General features: G+C 52.1%; 6 protein-coding genes across 6 annotated transcripts; 2 read left to right on the top strand and 4 right to left on the bottom strand.

The window, feature by feature from the left end:
• Positions 1-2: 2 nt before the first annotated feature.
• Positions 3-2,297, top strand: L226DRAFT_499852 (homoaconitase; the record flags this gene model as incomplete). The annotated part of the gene is made up of 2 exons (XM_067677738.1): positions 3-280; positions 329-2,297. The coding sequence occupies exons 1-2, from the start codon at positions 54-56 to the stop codon at positions 2,295-2,297; spliced, it is 2,196 nt and encodes a 731-aa protein (XP_067540266.1). The 5' UTR covers positions 3-53.
• Positions 2,298-2,480: 183 nt separating this feature from the next.
• Positions 2,481-4,662, bottom strand: L226DRAFT_478126 (CMGC/MAPK/ERK protein kinase). The gene is made up of 10 exons (XM_067676779.1): positions 4,413-4,662; positions 4,324-4,358; positions 4,237-4,267; positions 4,116-4,184; positions 3,734-4,063; positions 3,599-3,678; positions 3,465-3,546; positions 3,204-3,407; positions 3,002-3,135; positions 2,481-2,946 (listed from the first exon to the last, which is right to left on the bottom strand). Exons 1-10 carry the CDS (start codon positions 4,578-4,580, stop codon positions 2,763-2,765), a joined length of 1,317 nt encoding a protein of 438 aa, XP_067540265.1. The 5' UTR covers positions 4,581-4,662; the 3' UTR covers positions 2,481-2,762.
• A 253-nt stretch (positions 4,663-4,915) lies between these two features.
• On the bottom strand, positions 4,916-6,318 carry L226DRAFT_529906 (farnesyl-diphosphate synthase). The gene is made up of 5 exons (XM_067679711.1): positions 6,160-6,318; positions 5,934-6,071; positions 5,645-5,848; positions 5,497-5,585; positions 4,916-5,440 (listed from the first exon to the last, which is right to left on the bottom strand). The coding sequence occupies exons 1-5, from the start codon at positions 6,283-6,285 to the stop codon at positions 4,924-4,926; spliced, it is 1,074 nt and encodes a 357-aa protein (XP_067540264.1). The 5' UTR covers positions 6,286-6,318; the 3' UTR covers positions 4,916-4,923.
• A 351-nt stretch (positions 6,319-6,669) lies between these two features.
• Positions 6,670-10,792, bottom strand: L226DRAFT_177393 (uncharacterized protein). Its single transcript, XM_067672687.1, has 19 exons — positions 10,653-10,792; positions 10,373-10,584; positions 10,163-10,324; positions 10,027-10,108; positions 9,843-9,962; positions 9,678-9,792; positions 9,542-9,630; positions 9,265-9,486; positions 9,022-9,207; positions 8,811-8,969; positions 8,588-8,758; positions 8,157-8,535; positions 7,976-8,103; positions 7,764-7,919; positions 7,496-7,699; positions 7,327-7,438; positions 7,082-7,260; positions 6,856-7,005; positions 6,670-6,794 (listed from the first exon to the last, which is right to left on the bottom strand). The coding sequence occupies exons 2-19, from the start codon at positions 10,579-10,581 to the stop codon at positions 6,726-6,728; spliced, it is 2,892 nt and encodes a 963-aa protein (XP_067540263.1). The 5' UTR covers positions 10,582-10,584; positions 10,653-10,792; the 3' UTR covers positions 6,670-6,725.
• A 940-nt stretch (positions 10,793-11,732) lies between these two features.
• L226DRAFT_177358 (uncharacterized protein) lies at positions 11,733-12,616 on the top strand. The gene has a single exon (XM_067672686.1). The coding sequence runs from the start codon at positions 11,912-11,914 to the stop codon at positions 12,455-12,457; it is 546 nt and encodes a 181-aa protein (XP_067540262.1). The 5' UTR covers positions 11,733-11,911; the 3' UTR covers positions 12,458-12,616.
• A 2,802-nt stretch (positions 12,617-15,418) lies between these two features.
• L226DRAFT_519380 (uncharacterized protein) lies at positions 15,419-15,961 on the bottom strand (the record flags this gene model as incomplete). The annotated part of the gene is made up of 2 exons (XM_067678580.1): positions 15,419-15,540; positions 15,694-15,961. The coding sequence occupies 2 exons, from the start codon at positions 15,959-15,961 to the stop codon at positions 15,419-15,421; spliced, it is 390 nt and encodes a 129-aa protein (XP_067540261.1).
• Positions 15,962-20,466: the final 4,505 nt, after the last annotated feature.

Genomic DNA, 20,466 nt, shown 5'->3' with positions numbered 1-20,466 from the left:
ACCACTACTCTCTCTCTTTCCTTGCCTCCCCTTGTCGCTCGCTGTCGGCGCCGATGGGCATCCACACGACATGGCGCCGCGGGCTCAACGCCCTCGTCGTCGTCAGAGGGTACGCGACAGTCGCAGGCTCGCCTAGGGTCCCGCAAACGGTCATTGAGAAGGTCGTGCAGCGGTATGCCGTCGACTGGCCCGCAGGCAAGTCCATCAGGGCAGGAGACTATGTGATGATTCGTCCGGAGCATGTCATGACCCACGACAACACGGGCCCGGTCATCTCAAAGTGAGTACAGTCGTGAATGCTCACATGGTCGTCCTCATCGGTTCTTAGGTTCAAGTCCATAGGTGCTACCCGCATCCACAACCCGAAGCAGCTCGTCTTCACCCTCGATCATGATGTGCAAAACAAGTCCGCAAAGAACTTGTCCAAGTACGCGAACATTGAGGCCTTTGCGCGGCAGCACGGCGTCGACTTCTACCCTGCAGGTCGCGGTATTGGCCACCAGGTGCTCGTCGAAGAAGGATACGCGTTCCCCCATACGCTCACCGTCGCAAGCGATAGCCACAGTAACATGTATGGTGGCATTGGCTGCGTTGGTACGCCCATCGTGCGCACGGACGCCGCGGCCCTGTGGGCGACCGGCAAGACGTGGTGGCAGGTTCCACGGATGATCAAGGTCGAGCTCAAAGGCAAGCTCCCCCCAGGTGTTACCGGCAAGGATGTCATCGTTGCGCTATGCGGCTACTTTAACAAGGACGAGGTGCTCAACGGCGCGATCGAGTTCACGGGCGACGGTGTCTCCGCGCTCTCGGTCGACGATAGGCTTACGATTGCAAATATGACGACGGAATGGGGTGCGCTTGCAGGCGTGTTCCCCGTAGATGATGTTACGCTGAACTGGTACGAGCGCGCCTTGAAGCGGCTCGAGTTCCGTACGTTCTCCTCTCCCGGCCTCTCGTCCTCTATCCCTCCTCCTCCCGAACATCCCCGGATTAACCGCGCCCGCCTCGACGCCCTCCGTGCCACGAACCTGCGTTCGGACCCGGACGCGTCGTATGCATCGCACCTCGTTCTGGACCTCTCCACCCTCGTACCCCACGTCTCTGGTCCGAACAGCGTGAAGGTCTCCAACCCCCTCCCCGTGCTCGAGTCTCAGAAGATACCGATCCAGAAGGCATATCTCCTCAGCTGCACCAACGCCCGCGCGTCTGACATTGCCGCCGCCGCCGCGGTCATCAAGGGGCACAAGGTCGCGCCTGGTGTCGAGTTCTACATTGCGGCTGCAAGCTCCGAGGTCCAGCTCGATGCTGAGAAACGCGGGGACTGGGAGACGCTTATACTCGCTGGAGCGAAGCCTCTCCCCTCTGGATGCGGTCCATGCATTGGTCTCGGGGTTGGATTGCTCGAGGATGGCCAAGTCGGTATCAGTGCCACGAACCGGAACTACAAGGGCCGCATGGGGTCGCCGAACGCACAGGCATACCTAGCTTCCCCTGCTGTAGTGGCGGCTAGCGCGATCAATGGTTACATTGCTAGTCCCCACTCGCTCGATCCTGCCGCTCTACCCTCGGCTGGCGCCCCTACGTTCTCCCTCATCACGCCCGCGCAGGACAAGGCGGCCTCATCCAACAGCGGCGCTGCCGACGAGCCAGTGCTCGAGGGCTTCCCTACCACCTTCGCGGGTCCCCTCCTCTTTGCACCGCAGGACAACCTGAACACGGATGCGCTCTACCCGGGCAAGTACACATACCAGGACGACATCACGCTCGAGCGCCAGGCCGAGGTCGTAATGGAGAACTACGACCCGTCCTTTGCCGGGCTCGTCGCGTCGATTCGCAAGCAGCAGCAGCAGTCCTCAGACCCGAGCGTGAAGCAGGGCGTCATTCTCGTCTCCGGGTATAACTTCGGCACTGGATCATCGCGCGAGCAGGCTGCGACCGCCCTCAAGTCCGCCGGGGTACCGCTCGTCATTGCAGGCTCATTCGGCGACATCTTCAAGCGGAACGCGATCAACAACGGGCTCGTGTGCATCGAGTCGCCGGAGCTCGTCGCGGATCTGACGGCGGATTACGCGAAGGACGGGAAGCGCGGAGCCGGGGGCAAGGATGGGGAGCTCACCGTGAACAAGGGCCACAGCGTCGACGTGAAGGTCGTTGAGGGACGCGTGGAGGTGCGCTTGCCGAGTGGGGAGACGAGGACGTACAACGTTGGGCGAGTGGGCGCGAGCGTCCAGGAACTCTGGATCTGTGGTGGGCTGGAGGGGTATGTCCTGAAGTCGATCAAGGAGCACGCTGCGTAGAGGGGAGTAGGTGCGGCTTGATCTTGCATAGGAAAAAGTATCATACACTGTCTACATCTAATGCGCACTCTGCTTGCTATCCTCCTTGACCTCTGTGGGCATCGTCCAGTCTGGGAGCCTGCCAGCAGTAGGTCCCAGATGATACAGGGAAATAGGACCTCGGGCCTTAGGCTTAGGATTGAAGGGGCAACTTGAATTTGGGATATGTTTATCTCGTTCGGGTACAACGAGAGTCGCGCCGTCAGCCCAGCAGCCCTCCAAGACTCAAAACGCATAAATTATGTATGAACCCTCCAGGTATACGTCTACAGAGTAGCAACTACAACAACAGCAGCAGGTTTGACTGCTCGACAGCAGATGGATACAAGATGTCGCTACATTCCTTTGAACAATGGTTTCCAATAAACATCCGCAAGAAATGTGGTATAGATCGCTGTAGCCGCAGAACATGGCCTCTTCAGCACATCATCGCCGGGCGATGTGAGTGCTAGCGAGCTCGCGCTCAAGCTCTGCGCTAGGATCGTCGATGATGGGGCTCCCGGGACGTGCTTCACCTGCGGCGCCGGTATAGTGGGAGGTTGCGCCGTTAGGGGGAGCCTGATCCGTCACCGGGGAGTTCAGGATTTCGTCACGCGTCGGCATGGGAAGACTAGGAGGCCACGTCAGGAATACAATGGCTTTAGGGCGTGTAACCTATAACTCACCTCTCCTGCCTACGGATCTGTCCTGCAGCACGAGCCTGTGCACGGACCTCGGCGCGGAAAGCATGTACCTCCTCCACGATCAAACGCTTCATGCCCTCGATGGAGTCTTCCTCCTCGAAGCCAAAGTCGAATGACTAGAAGCAAGTAGATCACCGTGTCAGTTAGCATGCGTGCATCATACGTGCGTGAATCCAACACTAACCGAGGCGCAAACAGGCTCATCGGCAGGGTCATGCCAGACGGCGAGGTACGGGTGGTTCAACGCCTGCTCGCAAGTGATACGCTTCGCAGGATCGAAGTGGAGCAGCTGAGCAAGAAGGTCGATCGCCAAAGGGTTAGCACGAGGGAAGAGAGTCTGGAAGGGAACCCGCGGTTTGATTGGAAGAGAGCGGATGTAGTCTTGGGCCTGTCAAAAAGGTGGTGTGAGCCGGCGAGGAAGCGAACCATGGATCCGGCGACATACGCGAGGAGATCCAACGCGACGGAGTGTGTCTTCTGAGGGAGTCCCGAGATAGTGCAAGATCTGGTTCAACTGATCGACGTAACTGTACTCGAGAATATGAGCGCAAGCACGGCGGACGTTGAATGAAAACGTACTCTCTTCCCTTGAAAATGGGCTTTCCAGCAAGGAGTTCCGCAAGGATACAGCCAACAGACCAGACGTCAATCGCTGGTCCCTGCGGCAAGACGTGAGGAAACCTTGGTGAATGAAGAACGTCGTGGACTACTTACGTAGTTGGCGAAGCTCAACATGATTTCCGGCGCACGGTACCAACGGGTTGCAACATATTCGGTCATGAAGCCTTGGTTGGCGGCACCGCGAGCGTTGTTGTTACCCCCACCAGGACTGTAACCGCGGGCAAGACCGAAGTCACAGATCTTGAGCTCGCAATCGGCGTTGACGAGCAAGTTACCGGGTTTAAGGTCACGGTGAAGGACATTGGCCGAGTGGATGTACTTTAGGCCGCAGAGGGTTTGGTAGATGAAGGACTGGAAGTGAGCGTCGGACAGCGGTTGTTGGGAGCGGATGATTGCATGCAGATCTGCTTCCATGAGCTCCTCCTGTGGGCTATCTGAGCAAGGGGAGGACCTCGATCGGACGGGGGAGACTCACATAGAGGTAGACCTCATCAAAGTTGCCGTCCGGATGGAATACGATGTCCATATCATAGAGGCAAGTGATCTGGGAGCAATTCCGTTGAGATAAGCACGCAGGATGTGTCAGACAACCGTACGTTTTTGTGACCGCGGAAGTGGTGGAGGAGTCTGGCCTACTGGGTTAGTCGAGTAGCTCATGTGAAGATGGGGGGGTGAGGAAGCACTTGATCTCTCGCAGACACCGTTTGGTCAGGATTCTCTGAGGCGATGGGGTCAGCACAAAGATTGGACGGATCTTTGTTGAGAGACGAACCTTGGTGTTGATGTTGGTGATTTTCTTAATGGCACATCCTTCCCCGGAGCGGCGGTGCTTGGCGGCGACGACGCAGCCATACGCGCCCTGACCGAGTTCCTTGACGAACTGGTACTCGGAGTCGACGATGAAAGTGGAGTTGAGGGCGGTGAAGGAGTGCCGCTGCATGGTGGGGAGAAGGGGAGGAGATGGTGGCTGAGGAGTGCTGGCGAGAGGAGTATATGTATAATGTCGCAGATATCTGTGTGCGCGATCTGGCTTTCGATCGATGAGGCGCTGCTTCTCGCGATGCGCCCTTGTCCAACTGCTTCAACCTGCCCGAAAGAGCAACAGCCATCGCGACCTTGATGCACTGCCAGGTCTCATCCTTGCCATCATCGCCGCATCGCCTTCCTTCTGTCTCGCATCATACACAAGGAAACACTTTAACCACACGCTCAGACAATGTCCAACGTATGCTCTATATCTGTGACTAGATCCCCCGTAAAATCCTACAAATGCATGCCGACATCTACTTCTGCCTCTTGTAAATCTTGTCCAGGAACACCTTGAACACCTCCCTCTTCAGCGACACACCCTCCCCGCTTGGCTGCTCGGGGATCGTCTGGATGAGGCCCATGATCCGCTTGTATGCCGCCTCCTCGTACTCCGCATACTTCTGCCGAATGCCCATCTCCTCGTACAACGCCTTAATCCGCTTCTCTGCTTCCGCGTCCTTCCGCCCGTAGTTCTCATCCAGGATCTTCCGCTGCGCGGGCGTCGCGAGCGCAAGCGCCGTGTTAATGCACCACGAACACTTGTTGTCGATGATGTCCGTCCCGATCTTTCCGAGCACCTCTGGCGGCGCGGCGAAGTCGAGGAAGTCGTCTTGCACTTGGAAGTACTCTCCGAGCGGGATGAGAATCGACTGCGCGAGCTCGTACGGGTCATTGGAAGAAGTGTGCGGGATACCGCACATGTACATCGCCAGAGCGACGGGGAGGTAGAACGAGTAGTACGCAGTCTTGTAGATCACGATCTTCTGGTGCCTGCGACCGTCTGCGTGAGTATACTGTGAGACCGACGACAACCACTCTACGCATACTTTGCGAGCGAGAACTTGCTGAGATCAACATGATCCTCCGGCGCAGTGATCAGGTCAATCAACTGACCCAGCTCTGTCTGGAACGTCGTCTGATATACCATCATCAGCGTCGGCGACAGGCAACGAGGAATAAATGGATCCCACGTACGTCATGGAACAGCTCGAGAAGATGTACATAGTAAGACTCGCTCCGGAAGTGCTTCTTGAGGAGGTAGTAGATCGCGCCTTCGAGCATGAACGAGTCATTGATCGCGATGTAGCTGACGCCTTCTACGCGGTACCAGCATGGCTGACCGCGGCGTGTGACGGATTGATCCATCATGTCGTCCGAGACCAGGAAGAAGGCTTGCAACTAGGCATCGAGAGATGAGCCACCGAACGTATCGCGTGCAGCATGGTGAGCGCGGAGAGCGCGATAGAGACGCAGAACCACTTACCAGCTCTATACACCAGCCAAGTAGTGCCGACTTGAAGTACTCATCGTCGGAGAGCTTGCGGCCCTTCAGGATCTCGACCGAATCGACGACCGAGATGCCGCGGTTGAGCTTCCCGCCTGGGACGTTGTAGTCCAAGTTCTGTTTGCATGATCGCGGTCAGCATCGCGCGCACTCTCGCGACATCCAGCACGGAGAGTAATATGCGCAAAGCGATAAAGAGACGTACGCGTTTGTACCAGGAGATCGCGTCCTCAGGCATACCCTCTTGCTTCATGTACGCGAGAAGCTCGTCGCGGAGGATGGGGTACACACCCTCGAACTTCTGACGTTTTTGTGCCTTCGCGTCGGCCATCTTGGAGGTATCTAATGAGATGCGGTGGTATGGGGAGAGATGGGGGCGAGGAGATGAGGGATCTGTCCGAGGGGAGGAAGACGCGAGGTAATATAGGCGGAACGCGCGCACGCGTGGGCCGACGCGACTCTCCGCCTTTCCGGCGCCAGCCAGCCAATCGTTCCACTCCCATAGGCGCCAACAGGTAAGGCCACTGAGCAAAAGTGTTACACCTTGACACACTACAGCGATCGTATATGTTTTCATCATGTTCTCTGCATTCTCATTCGATACCGCGATCTCGTTACATCCCAACCTCTCCCGCTCTGACAGAAAACCGACCCATTTGAGCTCGTGCGCCAACGTGATCTCTGGAGTACCTGTACATCTGTCATTGATCATATCTTCTAAGCCTACGTACATGAATGCTAAGATCGCTCGAATAACCCGTCTGGATGCCATCACCTCATCTTCGTGAACATGTCGATAGAATGCTCTAGCAGCTTCATGTCCGCCTCGAGCGTTTTCCTCTGCAACAAAGCCCACATTAGCATCCCCAGTCCGTTAAAGAAATAAATGACAGGTACGCACCTTCTCCTCGTTTGCCAACCGCACGTTTGCGGGAACAGTGGACTCGTAGTCCGCCTGCGACTCGACCTTCTCGACCTTGGACAGGTTCATCTTCGTCAACGCGAGCTTCTTCTCGTACTTGTTGATCTCGGCGTCGATATCAACTTGTCCCTGTTGATTGAGACGACAACATAAACCACTTCAGCATACCGACACAGCAACCAGCGACAGCCCTGACGATACACACCTTGACGAGGACGTGAACAAAGATCGTCGGCGTCAGCAACTCGGAACCGCATCCCGCAGGTATACCGCCGATGTTGTGAACGACCTCCACGGACTTGCAGTTCTTCGTCAGCGCCAGGAAGGTCGGGATCTGCGACTTGAACAGTTCGGCCTCTGCATCCTTCTCCGCGCGGATGTAAACTGGTTATTTATCGCATGGTGAGCATTTTACAAGAATGGTGGAATAAAGTATGAAATCGTCCTTACCATGGAGTCCCTGTTGGATGTTATACGATGCTGCGAGTGCACGAGACGACTTGACGGCGGAGAAAACGAGATCGAAATCGCGTTCGGCGTCTGAAAACTCGAAAGACTTGTCCTGCATAGGGGGCGGAATTTAGTTAGGAGCCATCTACCTACTTAGGTATGCACGTACAAAGACAGGGTACTTCGCGAGCATAACGGAAGGCGTGGAATCGTTCGGGCGGCGAGGGAGACGTTGCCACAACTCCTCGGTGACGAACGGCATGAAGGGGTGCAGGAGACGAAGACCGTGGTCCAAGCAAGTGTAGAGCGTCTGCTGCGCCGACTTGCGCGTCGTCTCCGAAGCAGACTCGTCTGTCATCGGCTTCATCGCTTCCTATATAACATAGCCAGTGTTAGCAAGAGAGACTTAGGTGTATATGACATTGGCGAATCCATACAATGTAAACATCACACAACTCGTAGAGCCAGAAGTTGTAGGCTGCTCCAGTCGCATTCATGAAGTTGCGCTCAGTCAGTTGCTTGTTGATCTCCTCGGACGCAAGGTTCAGCTTGTGCAAGATCCACTTCTCAACCAAGCTTTCGTTGCCAGTGGGCTAAAAGGGTGTTCGTGAATCGAATACAACATCGGGCCTTGGACACTAAAGCGAACCTTCGGCGTCGGCTCGGGAACGAACTTCTCGTCCAGCTTGAGCATCGCAAACTTGGTCGCGTTGAAGATCTTGTTGCAAAACTTGCGATATCCCTCCACACGCAAAATTTCCAAATTGATATCGCGTCCTGATCAGAGGTCAGTACTGCCTCTCAGCACACGACAGCTGTAAGATACGCACCTCCACCCGAGTACGCGCAGAGCGCGAACCGCAGCGCATCCGTACCGCACTGCGGGATACCCTTCGGGAAGTCCTTCTTCTGCCCAGCCTTCGCCTTGTGAATCTCGCGCTCATCTAGATTGCCCTCGTATAACTTTTGGTGGAGCGCCTCAAGATCCAATCCTTGTATCACGTCGATAGGGTCGATGACGTTTCCGAGCGACTTGGACATCTTGCGCCCATGCGCGTCACGAATCATCGCGTGGCAGTAGACCTCGCTGAACGGCACCTGGCCCGTGAGGTGCACCCCAAGCATGACCATGCGCGCCACCCAGAAGAAGAGGATGTCCCAGCCGGTCTCCAACACTGACGCGGGGTAGAACGTCTTCAAGTCGGGGGTCTGCGATAACACTATTGAGTAACCACATACACGACTGGGTGAAGTAACAAACCTGCTGGGGCCAACCCATGATAGAGAACGGCCAAAGGCCTGATGAGAACCACGTGTCTAGCACATCCTCATCTTGCTCGAGCGTATATTTGGCAGAGCCCGCGAGCTTCTTCGCCTTCTCGTTGGCCTCCTCCTGTGTGCGTCCTACCACCCAGTGCTTGCCGTCATTGCGCTGAAACAGACTGGTGAGCGAAGCCGCGGAGCCGTTGCAGCGCACTACGCACGTCCTGTTCCTGTCCCTCGACGTTGACAAAGTACGCCGGGCATCGGTGACCCCACCACAGTTGGCGAGATATACACCAGTCCTGGATACCCTCCAACCAGCGATACCACTCCGTCTCAGACGCCTTCGGGGCAATGTCCAGCTCCCCCTTACGCGTACGCTGCAGACATCAGGTCAGCAAGCACGGCGAGAATAAGCAACGGCGTACAAACCTCGAGAGCTGCCTCGGCAAGTGGCTTGCAGCTCACCCACCATTGAGGCTTGAGAATCGGTTCGATGATATCGCCAGACTTGCTGCATATTGGGATCTGCATCGGGTTGTCCTTCGTCTCGACGTACAGACCGGCATCTTTCAGCGCCTGGACAACGGCCACACGGGCGTGGAACCGTTTCATACCCTGCGTACAGAACGATTAGAACGATTACATACTGCCTGATTGTACCAGAGGACCGACCTTGAACTTCTCGCCGGCATTTTCGTTAAATGTGCCATCGTCGTTCAAGATATTGATGAAAGGAAGATTGTGCCGAACGCCGACTTCGTAATCGTTAGGATCGTGCGCAGGCGTGATCTTGACGGCGCCGGTACCAAACGACATGTCGACGACGATGTCGTCTGTCACGATGGGGATGCGACGGTCCAGGAAGGGGTGTTTAGCAAATTTGCCATGCAGATGCTGCATGCACCATACGTTAGTGACAGATCCGGTACACACAAGGTGCAACACGTACCTTGTATCGCGGATCCTCGGGATGAACAGCAATGGCGGTATCCCCGAGCATTGTCTCCGGACGTGTGGTCGCCACAATGATCTTCTCATCTGTATCGGATTAGCACCGATTGTCAGTGAAATGACCGCAAACCTACCAGAACCCTCTATATTGTACGCAAAAGATGTGAGAGTGCCGAACTCAAATTTCTCCTTCACATCGTAACCAGGGACGTTCAGCAGTGTCCGACCATCTAGTTGTTTTTGCTCGACCTGTAGACGCGTCAATGACAGATGACATAATGACGCGGATTTGCACTCGCCTCCAGATTAGATAGAGTGGTGTTGAGCTGGACACACCAGTTCACAAGACGGTTGGCGCGATAGATGATGCCATCTTCGTGCAATCGGCAGAACGTCTCAATGACTGCTTTTGAGAGGGTCTGGTACATTGTCAGTAAACGTAGCGGCGTACTGATGTCCACACCCCTATATCGGGAAACGTACCTCATTCATCGTGAACGCAACACGGTTCCAATCGTAACTACCGCCCAGCCTCCGGAGCTGGTTGGTAATCCGGCTCTGGTAGCTAAAGGAGAGTCAGCACGCGAGCAGCGTACGTGTCAACTATGAAGTCACGTACTCTTCCTTCCATTCCCAAACCTTCTCGATAAACTTCTCGCGTCCCAGGTCGTGTCGCGTCTTGCCGGTCTTGTAGAGACGCTTCTCCACGACGGATTGCGTGGAAATACCGGCGTGATCGAAGCCGGGTACGAATAGGGTCGTCTTCCCCAGCATACGATTCCTGTTAAAACTAAGCTATAAGACAGAATTAAGAGACGAGGAGACTCACCATCGGATGAGACAGTCCTGGATGGCGACGGTGAGTGCATGGCCAATGTGCAGACTACCAGTGACGTTCGGAGGGGGAGCGGGAATAACAAAGAGACCCTCGGGCTTGGGCTTGCCGTCCGGGGTGAGCTGAGGGGAGAAGAAGCCTTGTGCGTCCCACCAGTCGTACCAGGCGGCCTCGACGGCGATCGGATTGTAGCCGCTGGCCATGGGCTGTGACAAGTCTTGCGGTGGATAGTCAATGGAGGTTCTAGGCCACCGCGCATGCGTGTGCGACTCACCTTTCTTCTCGCCCTTCGGGGTCGTATTTACAAACGGAGCCTCCTCCTCCTTCTCCTCCTTCTCCTTCTTGGCCTTCTTCTCGCTAGTAGGAGGAGCTGCCTTCGCTGCCTTGGCTGCTTTGGCGGCCTTGCGCGTCTCTGCCTCTTTCTGTTTTGCAAGCTTCTTCTCTGCGGATTGTTCAAAGTGATGATCGGTCTCTAAGAACTGGTTCCGCACCTGCGCTCTTGGTCAACGGCGTGGCAGCACCGTCAGCGGGAGTCCCCGGAGTCGCTGGGGTGGACGCTTCAGACATGGCGACGAGGGACGCGTGTAGGAGACGTCGAGGAGGGCGATGGGGGAGACGGAGAAAGAGAAATCGATGCACACGGTGCATTCAGATTCCTGTCAAGTAAGTAAAGTTAACATGAGCGAGTCAGTAAGCGAGTCATAAGATCTAGCGATCACTCTCGATCTTATCTCAATGAGCAGCGTCTATCTTATCACTACGTTCACGCCTATGTAGAGGAATAGTTATGTAGCTGTAATTTCCGGGAGAGTCCTGGGAGACGTACTAGCAGACCAAGTCCATTGAGAATGCAGAAATTGACTGGCCTTGGTTCTGATGTAACCGTTGCAGATGCGCCCGACGCGACTGTGGCTGCGAGCGCCTACACACGTATGTGGTCGACGCGGTTGGTTGGCCGAGCGTCTGTAGGACTTGACCTCGACGACGACACTCGCATCGCCGACGCATCTATCGCGTCTCTCCATCCCCAGCCACTGTCTCGACTTCTGCATCTGCGCTCTTTTGTTGACCTTCAACGCTCCAGGTCCTCGTCTGTTCCCATGGCCGCCACTCCTCCGGTCGCCGACGCGTCGCTACAGCCATACGTTCCACTCTCTAACCCGGAGTGAGATCTAACCCTAAGTTCTGATCGGACGCGTCCGTGCCCATACTCTGTCCTGGGATGTTTGCGTATTGAGAGGAACGGTGGTCGAGCAATGCCACCTCAGTGCACAGGGTGGTTGGGCAGCCAGGTATGCACGGCCACGTCGTCTGAATCTTGGTAGTGCCGTCCTTCCCTCCGGTTGCCAGCTCTGGACCCTTGCCTGCGCTGACTCCACGAGAGACTTCCCCACATCGCTTCCTCGGAACGTGTTGTGCGAGTGACCCAAGTCCGCCTGCCCCCAGAGCACCCACAGGTCTCCGCTAGCGTCGCTTCGGGACCCCGCCTTTGCTCCTGCCTGTCCCTCTATCTGCTACGCACAGAGCACCCGCATGCTCCGCAGATGGGCCCGCAGCGACAGAGAGGGCAAGCGACGCCGGCACGCGCGAGACCCCTCCCAAGGCAGGTGCGCACTTCACTCGCAGGCACCAGGGAAGCGTCGCGGGACCACATGGGTCGTCTCTCTGGCCGAGTGGGCCACGTACACCAGACTGGCAGTTCCCACCGGAGACGTTGTGACAGGTTGGCTACGCACAGGCCTCCTTAGGTCTACTTGCCTCCCATTGCTCCACTCCTCAATTCTACGACCAGTGCTCCTGTCCCTTCCCCACTTACTTAGTTGTACGCTCTCACCGCGCACACTCCCACTCCGCGGAGTAGCCGGACATACACACAGTGCACGACGCGTCCCGAGTCTTCGACTCACTCGCGGGGAACACTGTCTTGAGTCGCAGGGCTCTCTACAGGCGTGTTCCCCAACCCCGGCGATGTTTTCGCCGATTTGGCTCGCCGCAGGAGGCCGTGCGGGACTCGCTGTTGCCTCTCAAGACAGCAGTCTCACGCGGCAGGTCCCTGGAAGCGCTGGCACGCGCAGCTAAAGAGGTCTGGCTTCGCACGCAAACGCACCGGGGCACGGAGTGGTGTTCCTCAGGACAGACATCAAGAGAACAAACAGGAAGACGCGGAGACGGTTGTCGCTGGCAGGTCTGGCTGGGAGAGACGCGGGGTGCATATGCGCTCTGGCAGCGGGTTCTGAGAGGTACGTCTTCACTTTGGCCTGAACGCTACGTACGGGGACGAGCGGATGTGCGACGGCAGACTTCGTGTCTGCCGTTTGTATAGTTCGTCCATACTCATCTGGCCGCCCCCAATCCTCGCCCTTCCACTACAGGAAGGCGGGCTCTGCCGCCCGCTGCATGCTATCTTGGCTCCCACCGCATTTAGACATATCATTTGCTCAGACCTATGCTGCGACGGCCAGCATTGAGCAGACACATCTCAGCACCCTCCTGAACCGCTGGATTGCCGCGCAAGTCCCAAATCGTCCTTGTCATTCAGGTATGACCGCGAAGACCCGTGTTATGTGCACGTCTGTCAGGCCGTTCGCTGCCCTTCCTATACTTTACCAGCACGAGAATCCCATCGCGCCCAGGCATGACAATCCATGCTCTGCTGACCCGTCCACTCGGTACCGCTCTCCCCGCTTTCTCCCTTGTCGCGACGCCATCACGGAGGAGCTGCGCTTCGGTGTCAGACTCGGCCTCCCGTCCGGTGGAGTTGCAGTTCCTACGGGATGCTGCAACAGAGATTCGTTCTCGATACCATCGGAGGAAAGCACGCTAGTCGTGTGAGGACCTGCAGTCGGCCGAGGTGCAGTGTTAGCTGTCTTGCGCTGTTCTGCGTCAAGTGCGAGGATGCGGGCGAGGGTGACGCGTAGGGTAGGCGGTGAGGAGTTGTGGTGGTTCATGCGTCGTGAGCGCGTCGGGGCTGGTAGGTATCGCACACGGAAGGCGGTGAACGCTGGCGGACGCGTTTGCGTGCACGGCGAGCGGGGCTCTGAGCGTGACCCTTCGCAGGTCTGCGAAAGGCAATTTCACTGGGTGATCGGCCGTCCATGTTTGGGCGAGGTGTGTCTCCGATGCATCAATTGCGCCGTCTGTAACCCCTTTGGGGGTGCAGGCTGGGAATGGGCTGTATACATAGTGTGGTGGCGGAACCTCCTGCGGGGGAAGTACGGGGAGCAGGAGTCCGGAGATGCATGTGGTTGAATGTTCCCGCCTACTCGGCGGGGGCGGAGGCAGATGCGGGGGAGCGCGGCGTGGTCCTGCTGCGATCGCGAGTGTGCTGGGTGGGCACTGTGCGCGGGCCACAGTGATGCACTGTGGCTTGTGAAACGCCTTCAATCCAATTTTTGGCTTGTGCGTCGCTTTCGTGGCGATTTCTGTTATTGACAACCAGAGAGGTTTAAGGAATACAAGACGTAGTGTGGGAATCACGATGTTGTCCATGCGGGGGGTAGCTCGTTCTGCTCGTTCTCATCAAAGACTCAATAACTGCCATTGATTACAACGGACAACTACAACGGACAACTGTCAATGCTCTTGAAAGAGATTTTGAAGTCATCTAGAAACGGCCCTGTGAAACCAGCGTCGCAAACACGGGCACACGGGACCCATCAGTAGGTCACTTAACAAAGCTTTCGTGTAGCTTCGAGTGGATCACTTCAATGGTCTGATTAGATCAACTAAGTTACTAGACAGACTTAAACTACTCCATGTTACATGTACTACATACCAAAGTGTCTTCTGTTTGTGACTACATAGCTGCATGGTCATAAGTCCATTTTGCTAATAACTTCAGAGGTATACCAATGAGACATAAAAGTACATCTCAGAGGTTCTGATGCTTATTGCTGCTATTGTGCAGAAGTGCTAGCTGTGCTGAGGAGTGCTGGGGGTGGTGCCTCAGTGTGCACAGCAATTTCTGGAAGTTTTGATGTACCTACCACAATCTCTAAATACCTTCAAAATGCATAGTGATGTGCGTGAAAGTTGATTGTATGAAACAACCTTCACCTGAGGCTATCAGATCTGATCGAGATCAGATGATACCTCAGTTGTTTGGGGTAGTGTTAGGGAATATCCCGAAAGAGATGACCAGATAAAACTTGATGATAGTCTCCGTTGAGACTAATAGTAGACCTATCGTAGGTCTCCTATGATGATGACTTGAATATGACTTAATAGCCTTCAATGAGACTAATAGTAGACCTATCATAGGTCTCGTATGACAACTTGGATATGACTTGACAATGTGAAGTGGATCGCTCGAGGATGCCTCACTTTGTGAACGTAGATGTATGCGTATGACTTAGAGAGCACTCAACTTCAGAGTGGGAAGAGATGGGGGGGAGGAAATCTTCTCCCTCATCCCTTGAGGGATGGGGGTTTATATATTGTCTCTGTGGGAATTTCTACAAATATTGTCAAACATCATCTAAGCTATTGTGTCTGACTGGACAATAGAGAAGGAACAATAGGAACAGAATAATAAAAGGTAGGACAATAGAGAAAGGACAATAGAGACAGAATGATAGAGCTTAGGATAATAACATGAAGACAATAAGGGGAAGGGAATAATAAGGCTTAGACAATAAGGCAGTAGACAATAAGGGGAAGAGAATAATAAGTCTCAGACAATAGGAGAGTAGACAATAAGGGAAAGGGAATAATAGAGCATAGGACAATAATATGAAGACAATAAGGGGGAGGGAATAATAAGTCTAAGACAATAAGACAGTAGATAGTAGAGTGGGAAAGTAAAGGAAATAGTACAATAGTGCTTGGGAAATTTCTCAAGGACAATGGGATTATACAATAATGCTGAAGGACAATAGCTGAATAGGAACAATATGAGTCTGGACAATAGTTCATGGACAATAGGGGCATGCAAGTCCAGGTGTGACCAAGATACAGTGAGTACTTTCAGGTATCCAAGAATACATGCAGATGCGTTCGAGTGACAAAATAGTTTGCAAAGAGATTGTCATTCACTAGCCCCTAGTCCTCAGCCTCATCCTCCTCCTCATTGTTGAGGAGAATTCCCAATAGCCAGTCTTCCTTGTCGTCCTCATACTGGGGTTGCATACTGATGACCATCTGGTGGTCACCGGTTTCGATGACTAAATCAGAGAGATCGTTAGCCTAAATCTTCTGATCGTCGAAATTGTACGGTTGACTAGGCCCCTACAACAGGTATACCTTCTGCTTGGATTCACTTGAGCGAAGAGTGTCACTCTCGCTGAGAGTATCAGTGCACAGAGTTGTAGTCGTACCTTCTGATAGAAGAGACATGGTCTCGTCAAAGGGGAGGATGGCGAATGCTGTGTCTGGCTGTGCAGGGCCATGATTGACAATGGGCTGACTGGGAGGAGAGTAGAAGAGATTTGAGATGATCAAAACTTCATCCGAGGTGACATCCTCATTGGAGGGTCCTTGCACGTAGAGCTCGAAGTGTACGTGGGGGTGTAGGAGGTCGGGGAATAGTATACAAGTGGGCATTCCCAACTTCCTGGTTGCGTATGAGGACAGGACGATCTCCATGTGTTATCATGTTCTGGATGCGAGGCTGGGTGTCCTCCTCATTCCTGAACGTCTGCATGACACTGTGACTTGGTGTCAGTCATACTTCGTGTGCGACAATAGTGTTGTCCTGTCCTGTCTTTTGACCCTTGGACTTGGACAGGAGGACAAAACTCAGAACCTAGAATAGGACACATGAAAGTTAGAAGGACAGGACCCAGGATACATGTATGTGTCCTCATGTGTCCTTTTAATATTGGCCTTACTAAAAGGACAGAACTGATTGTTGACTTGTAGGACTGATTCATACTGGTCCTGTTTTGTATAAAGTAATAAATGTCTATAATAGCCTGCCAATATGCTTCAGATCCTATCATAGTTTCAACTCTAAATATTGCTCAAGCTTATCTATCTATCTATCTATCTATATCTATATATCTATCTATAATAATATAGCAAGGCGTAACTTTGCACCTCTCTGCAGCATGCCCCGTTCGTCTCTCTCACCTGTTGTCTTATGTGTGTAGTCCGTTCGACCTGTAGAGACAACTGAGACAGTAAAAGTGTTTGTGCGTTCTGTAGTTGTCGTGCTGGGGGGTCCTTTGGTTATCTAAATTGACTCGGCCATCACGGCCATCAAAGCATGTAAATATTTGCAAGCAGAGCCTCAACTGAAATACACAGAAGTCCTTTCAAAATTCATGCATTAAAATATTGGTTGACTCATATGCACAGGTTCATGAATCAGGACTCTCCCTACGTGTGTTCAAGGAGATTCTGGGAGAAGGGGGTTCATTGTCACCCTCGGGCAAGCGCATCTAATCTTATCATCTAGTGCCCATTCATCTCAGGCTATTGCTCTGAAGACTTCAGCAGGACTTTGTCCATTGACTAACCCAGTGTTACTGCCCACTTCCTTGCATGCTCTCACACATTATTCAAGCAAACCCGAGAAGAAGGGGTCCAAATACTATCATCCTTATGTATATTGCAGGGCCTCCATGTCCCAGCAATACCGCTTGGAGGCACACGTCTTTCTTCAAAGTTTCATGTCTTACTTCCATGCAGATAGAGTTTTCCGTGCATAGCACGGATGGACATCTAGTATATAATATAGGCTGGGTTTTGTCTTTTTGCCTCTCTCCTGCTTGTGCCATTTGTCCCACTGGCTCATCGTCTTACATGTACATTAGACATCAGACAACTGAGATGGTAAGAACCTCTGTGGGTTCCCCTGTCCTCGCTCAGGGAGGGGGTTTTGCATATCTAGATTGACTCAGCCATCATGGCCATCATACAGTATAATATTTAAACACTCACAAATAGAGTCCAAACTTGAGTACACAGATTTTGACCATTGCAGGTACTGTGCGCCATAGTAATGCATGCATATTGGTTGCCTTCAGCCCTACACTCACAAACTCTAGATTTGCATTCAAGTTGAAGACTCATGGGTGTTCATCAATTCATCATTGTGCCCTAACTCCATCTTATCTTATCATGTAGCACTGGATTTCCTAATGGACAGCAGGCAGTCATGATCTTTTGACCTGCTTTAATAAGTTGTTCAAACTCAGACAGCTGCAAAAATTTGCCCCAGTGAATGCCTTAGTTGGACAGTTACTGCAGACTCCATGAGTTTCCCATGCATAGCACAGGTTGACATTTTGTATATAATATAGGCTGGGGTTTGTCTTCTCACCTCCCTCCAGCTTGTTCTATTATTCTATTGGCTTGTCATCTTACATGTAAGTTAGATACTCATCATAGAGACAACTGAGATTGTCAGAGCCTGTGTGGGTTCTGCTGTTGTCACTGTGGAGGGGGTTTTTGTGTATCTAGATCAACTTGGCCATCAAAGTGTGTAAATACTTGCAAATATAGGCTCAATTGGTGTACACAGAAGTTGTTCTACATATTATACTCTACAAGGTGGGTCAACCTATAGATACCTCAGGTTTATGTATTCAGGCAGCATGTGTTCAAAAGGACTCCAAGACAGGGGGGATCATCATCACTGTAGGTAGCACATTTAATCTTATCATTTAGCACCCAGTTATCTACCACCCTGGGTCCTTACAAAATTGTATTTCTTGTGAGAAACATGTATTTGAACAGGACCCAAGCATAGTACAAACTTTATCATTGTTGCACCTATGTGTAGCATGGGTTAATGTCTAGTACCTTACTGAATAGCAATAATCAATGACAAAAATAGGTCAAATGTATATGAACTGTCACGGTGATTAGATGCGTAGACACCAGGCATCAATTGGCACCGACCTGAGGGGCCAGCGGCAAGGAGCTGCAAGGGCAATGAAATGGATAGAGAGATGGTGAATGCGATGGAGGACAAAGCAATGACCAGCATGAAGGCACAAAGTTGGTGATAGCTAGTCTTCAAGCGCACTGTGACAGACTAGTCCCAATGACCAGGTTATACATTAGCATGGAGAGGGGGAAGAGTACAAGGGGTAGATACACACCTAGTCCTAATGACCAGGAGGTCAAGATGGGGACTAGGTAAGTACTGAGGGGGTCTTATATACTACTCTGCTCTAGACAATCACATGCCAGTGCAAGACAATCACACGCCAGTGGGAGGGAATCACATGAGATGGGGAATGAGGCTGTGTGAGTGGAAGACAAAAAGGGCAGGGAAACACATGGTAAAGGGGAGGTAACTGCAGAAGTGAAGCATATGGCCACAAGAATGAAACATATGGTCACAGGAATGGAGCATGCAGTCATGGGAATGGGGTTTAGGGGATCCAAAAAGGGGGTGTCCAAGATAGGAAAGGGTCTAAAAGAGGAAACTAGAACTTCTGGGAGTGGCAAAAAGGGGGTGCTGGTCCACAGACCGTGACATAAACCATAGCCACACCAAAGGACCAGTCCTGATGTATTCTTTCTGGATCTTAAATTATGAGGACTGAAAACACATCAAGGGACATATTAAGAGCGCATATGATGTCCAGTCCTTTGTAGTCCTAGTCCAGTTCAAGGATCAGTCCTATATGTGTTTAAGGGCTGGACTCTACAATACTAAAAATGCAGTCTATGAAATATATATTCAGAAAAAGTACCTTGCACTGCACTTCTTATACCACAGTTGGTGAACCAGCACCCCTTTTGCTACCCATAGAAGCCCCATTTTTCTCTTTTGAACCCTACCCTACTTTGAACATCCCCTTTTTGAACTTCACACCACCCCTTCACTACATATTTTCCTGCCCTTTTGTCTTTTTATCAGTACAACCTTGTTTTGTTACCACTTTATTGTGTTATTTTGCTCATTTTTGTTACAGTCTTATTGCTCAGTGTACTATATGTAAAGGTTACCATGCTATCGTCCTATGCTGTCCAGAGTAGAACAGTATATAAGACCCCCTGGCACTTACATAGTCCCCATCTTGACCTCTTAATTATGGACACTAGGTGCATTTTCACCCCATGTACTTTCCTCCCTCTTAGTGCTAATGTATCCTTGGTCATGGGGACTAGTCTGTTGTAAGGCTGAGCATAGATTACCTACAGATCAACCTAAATCTGTTTCATAGGTACCTGTGCTCCAAATTTCAATATCTAGATCCGTGCATGATCCATGCTGTAGGTATCTGAACCTGTAGGTTTGGATCATCTAGGTCACAGATATAGGTAGTATAGGTATATCCATGCAATACCTAAACCTATGCTCAGCCTTAGTCTGTTGCTGAGTGCATGAAGATTAGCTTCTGGCAACTTTGTGCCTTTGTGACAGTATTTGCCCTGTCCTTTGTTGAGTCCCTCATTTCTCCACTTGGTTGAAGAGGGCCATTTCTGACAGAAACAATCAATAAGTAATTGGGGTATTGAGCCATAAAGCTTAACAGTTAAACCACCACCAGCACATCATCACGACCTGGTATATAGTAGCATTGACATTATATAATCATCTATAGTTTGTAACTTCTTATCATTATAGTTCATTATATTATCATAGTAGATGACCCTTCCCTCATTGGCTGCTTCATCATGATACCACACACCTCCTTATTTGTCAACAACATGACACACAAAATGGCTAGGTTCATGGTAAATTATTTCACAAAGGTGATACATTTGCAATGTGTCTGGCAGAATAGTTTGTCTTTCAATAATCATTTTATCCCTAGTAATAAAAGCCAAGATATTGGGGTGGGTGTCATAGCTATCCTGCTTGTGCATCAATATATTTCACTTAGGGCATGCTTTGGTGTTTTTTCAAGTATGTAAAGCATGCATCCACTGAGTTATAGGCTTGCCTCTATGGTTTTCCAGTTTTGCATGAGCAAAAGTGCATAAATTACAGAAAGGTACCACATGGCTGTACATACCTGTCATAGCCATCCATTCTCAATGTTGTATCACTAACTTAGTGTTGGTCAGTCATAATTTGTCTATGATTACTATATCATGACAAAGCTGTCTATACCATGACGTTGCACCACGAAGTGTGCAGTTGTCACATCCCGTGCCCAAGTCCGCCCTGCCGCCCCTCCGACACA

The sequence above is a fragment of the Lentinus tigrinus genome (genome assembly GCF_003813185.1).
Source record: "Lentinus tigrinus ALCF2SS1-7 unplaced genomic scaffold L226scaffold_3, whole genome shotgun sequence".
Taxonomy (NCBI): domain Eukaryota; kingdom Fungi; phylum Basidiomycota; class Agaricomycetes; order Polyporales; family Polyporaceae; genus Lentinus; species Lentinus tigrinus.
This window is presented reverse-complemented; position numbering and strand designations above follow the sequence as displayed.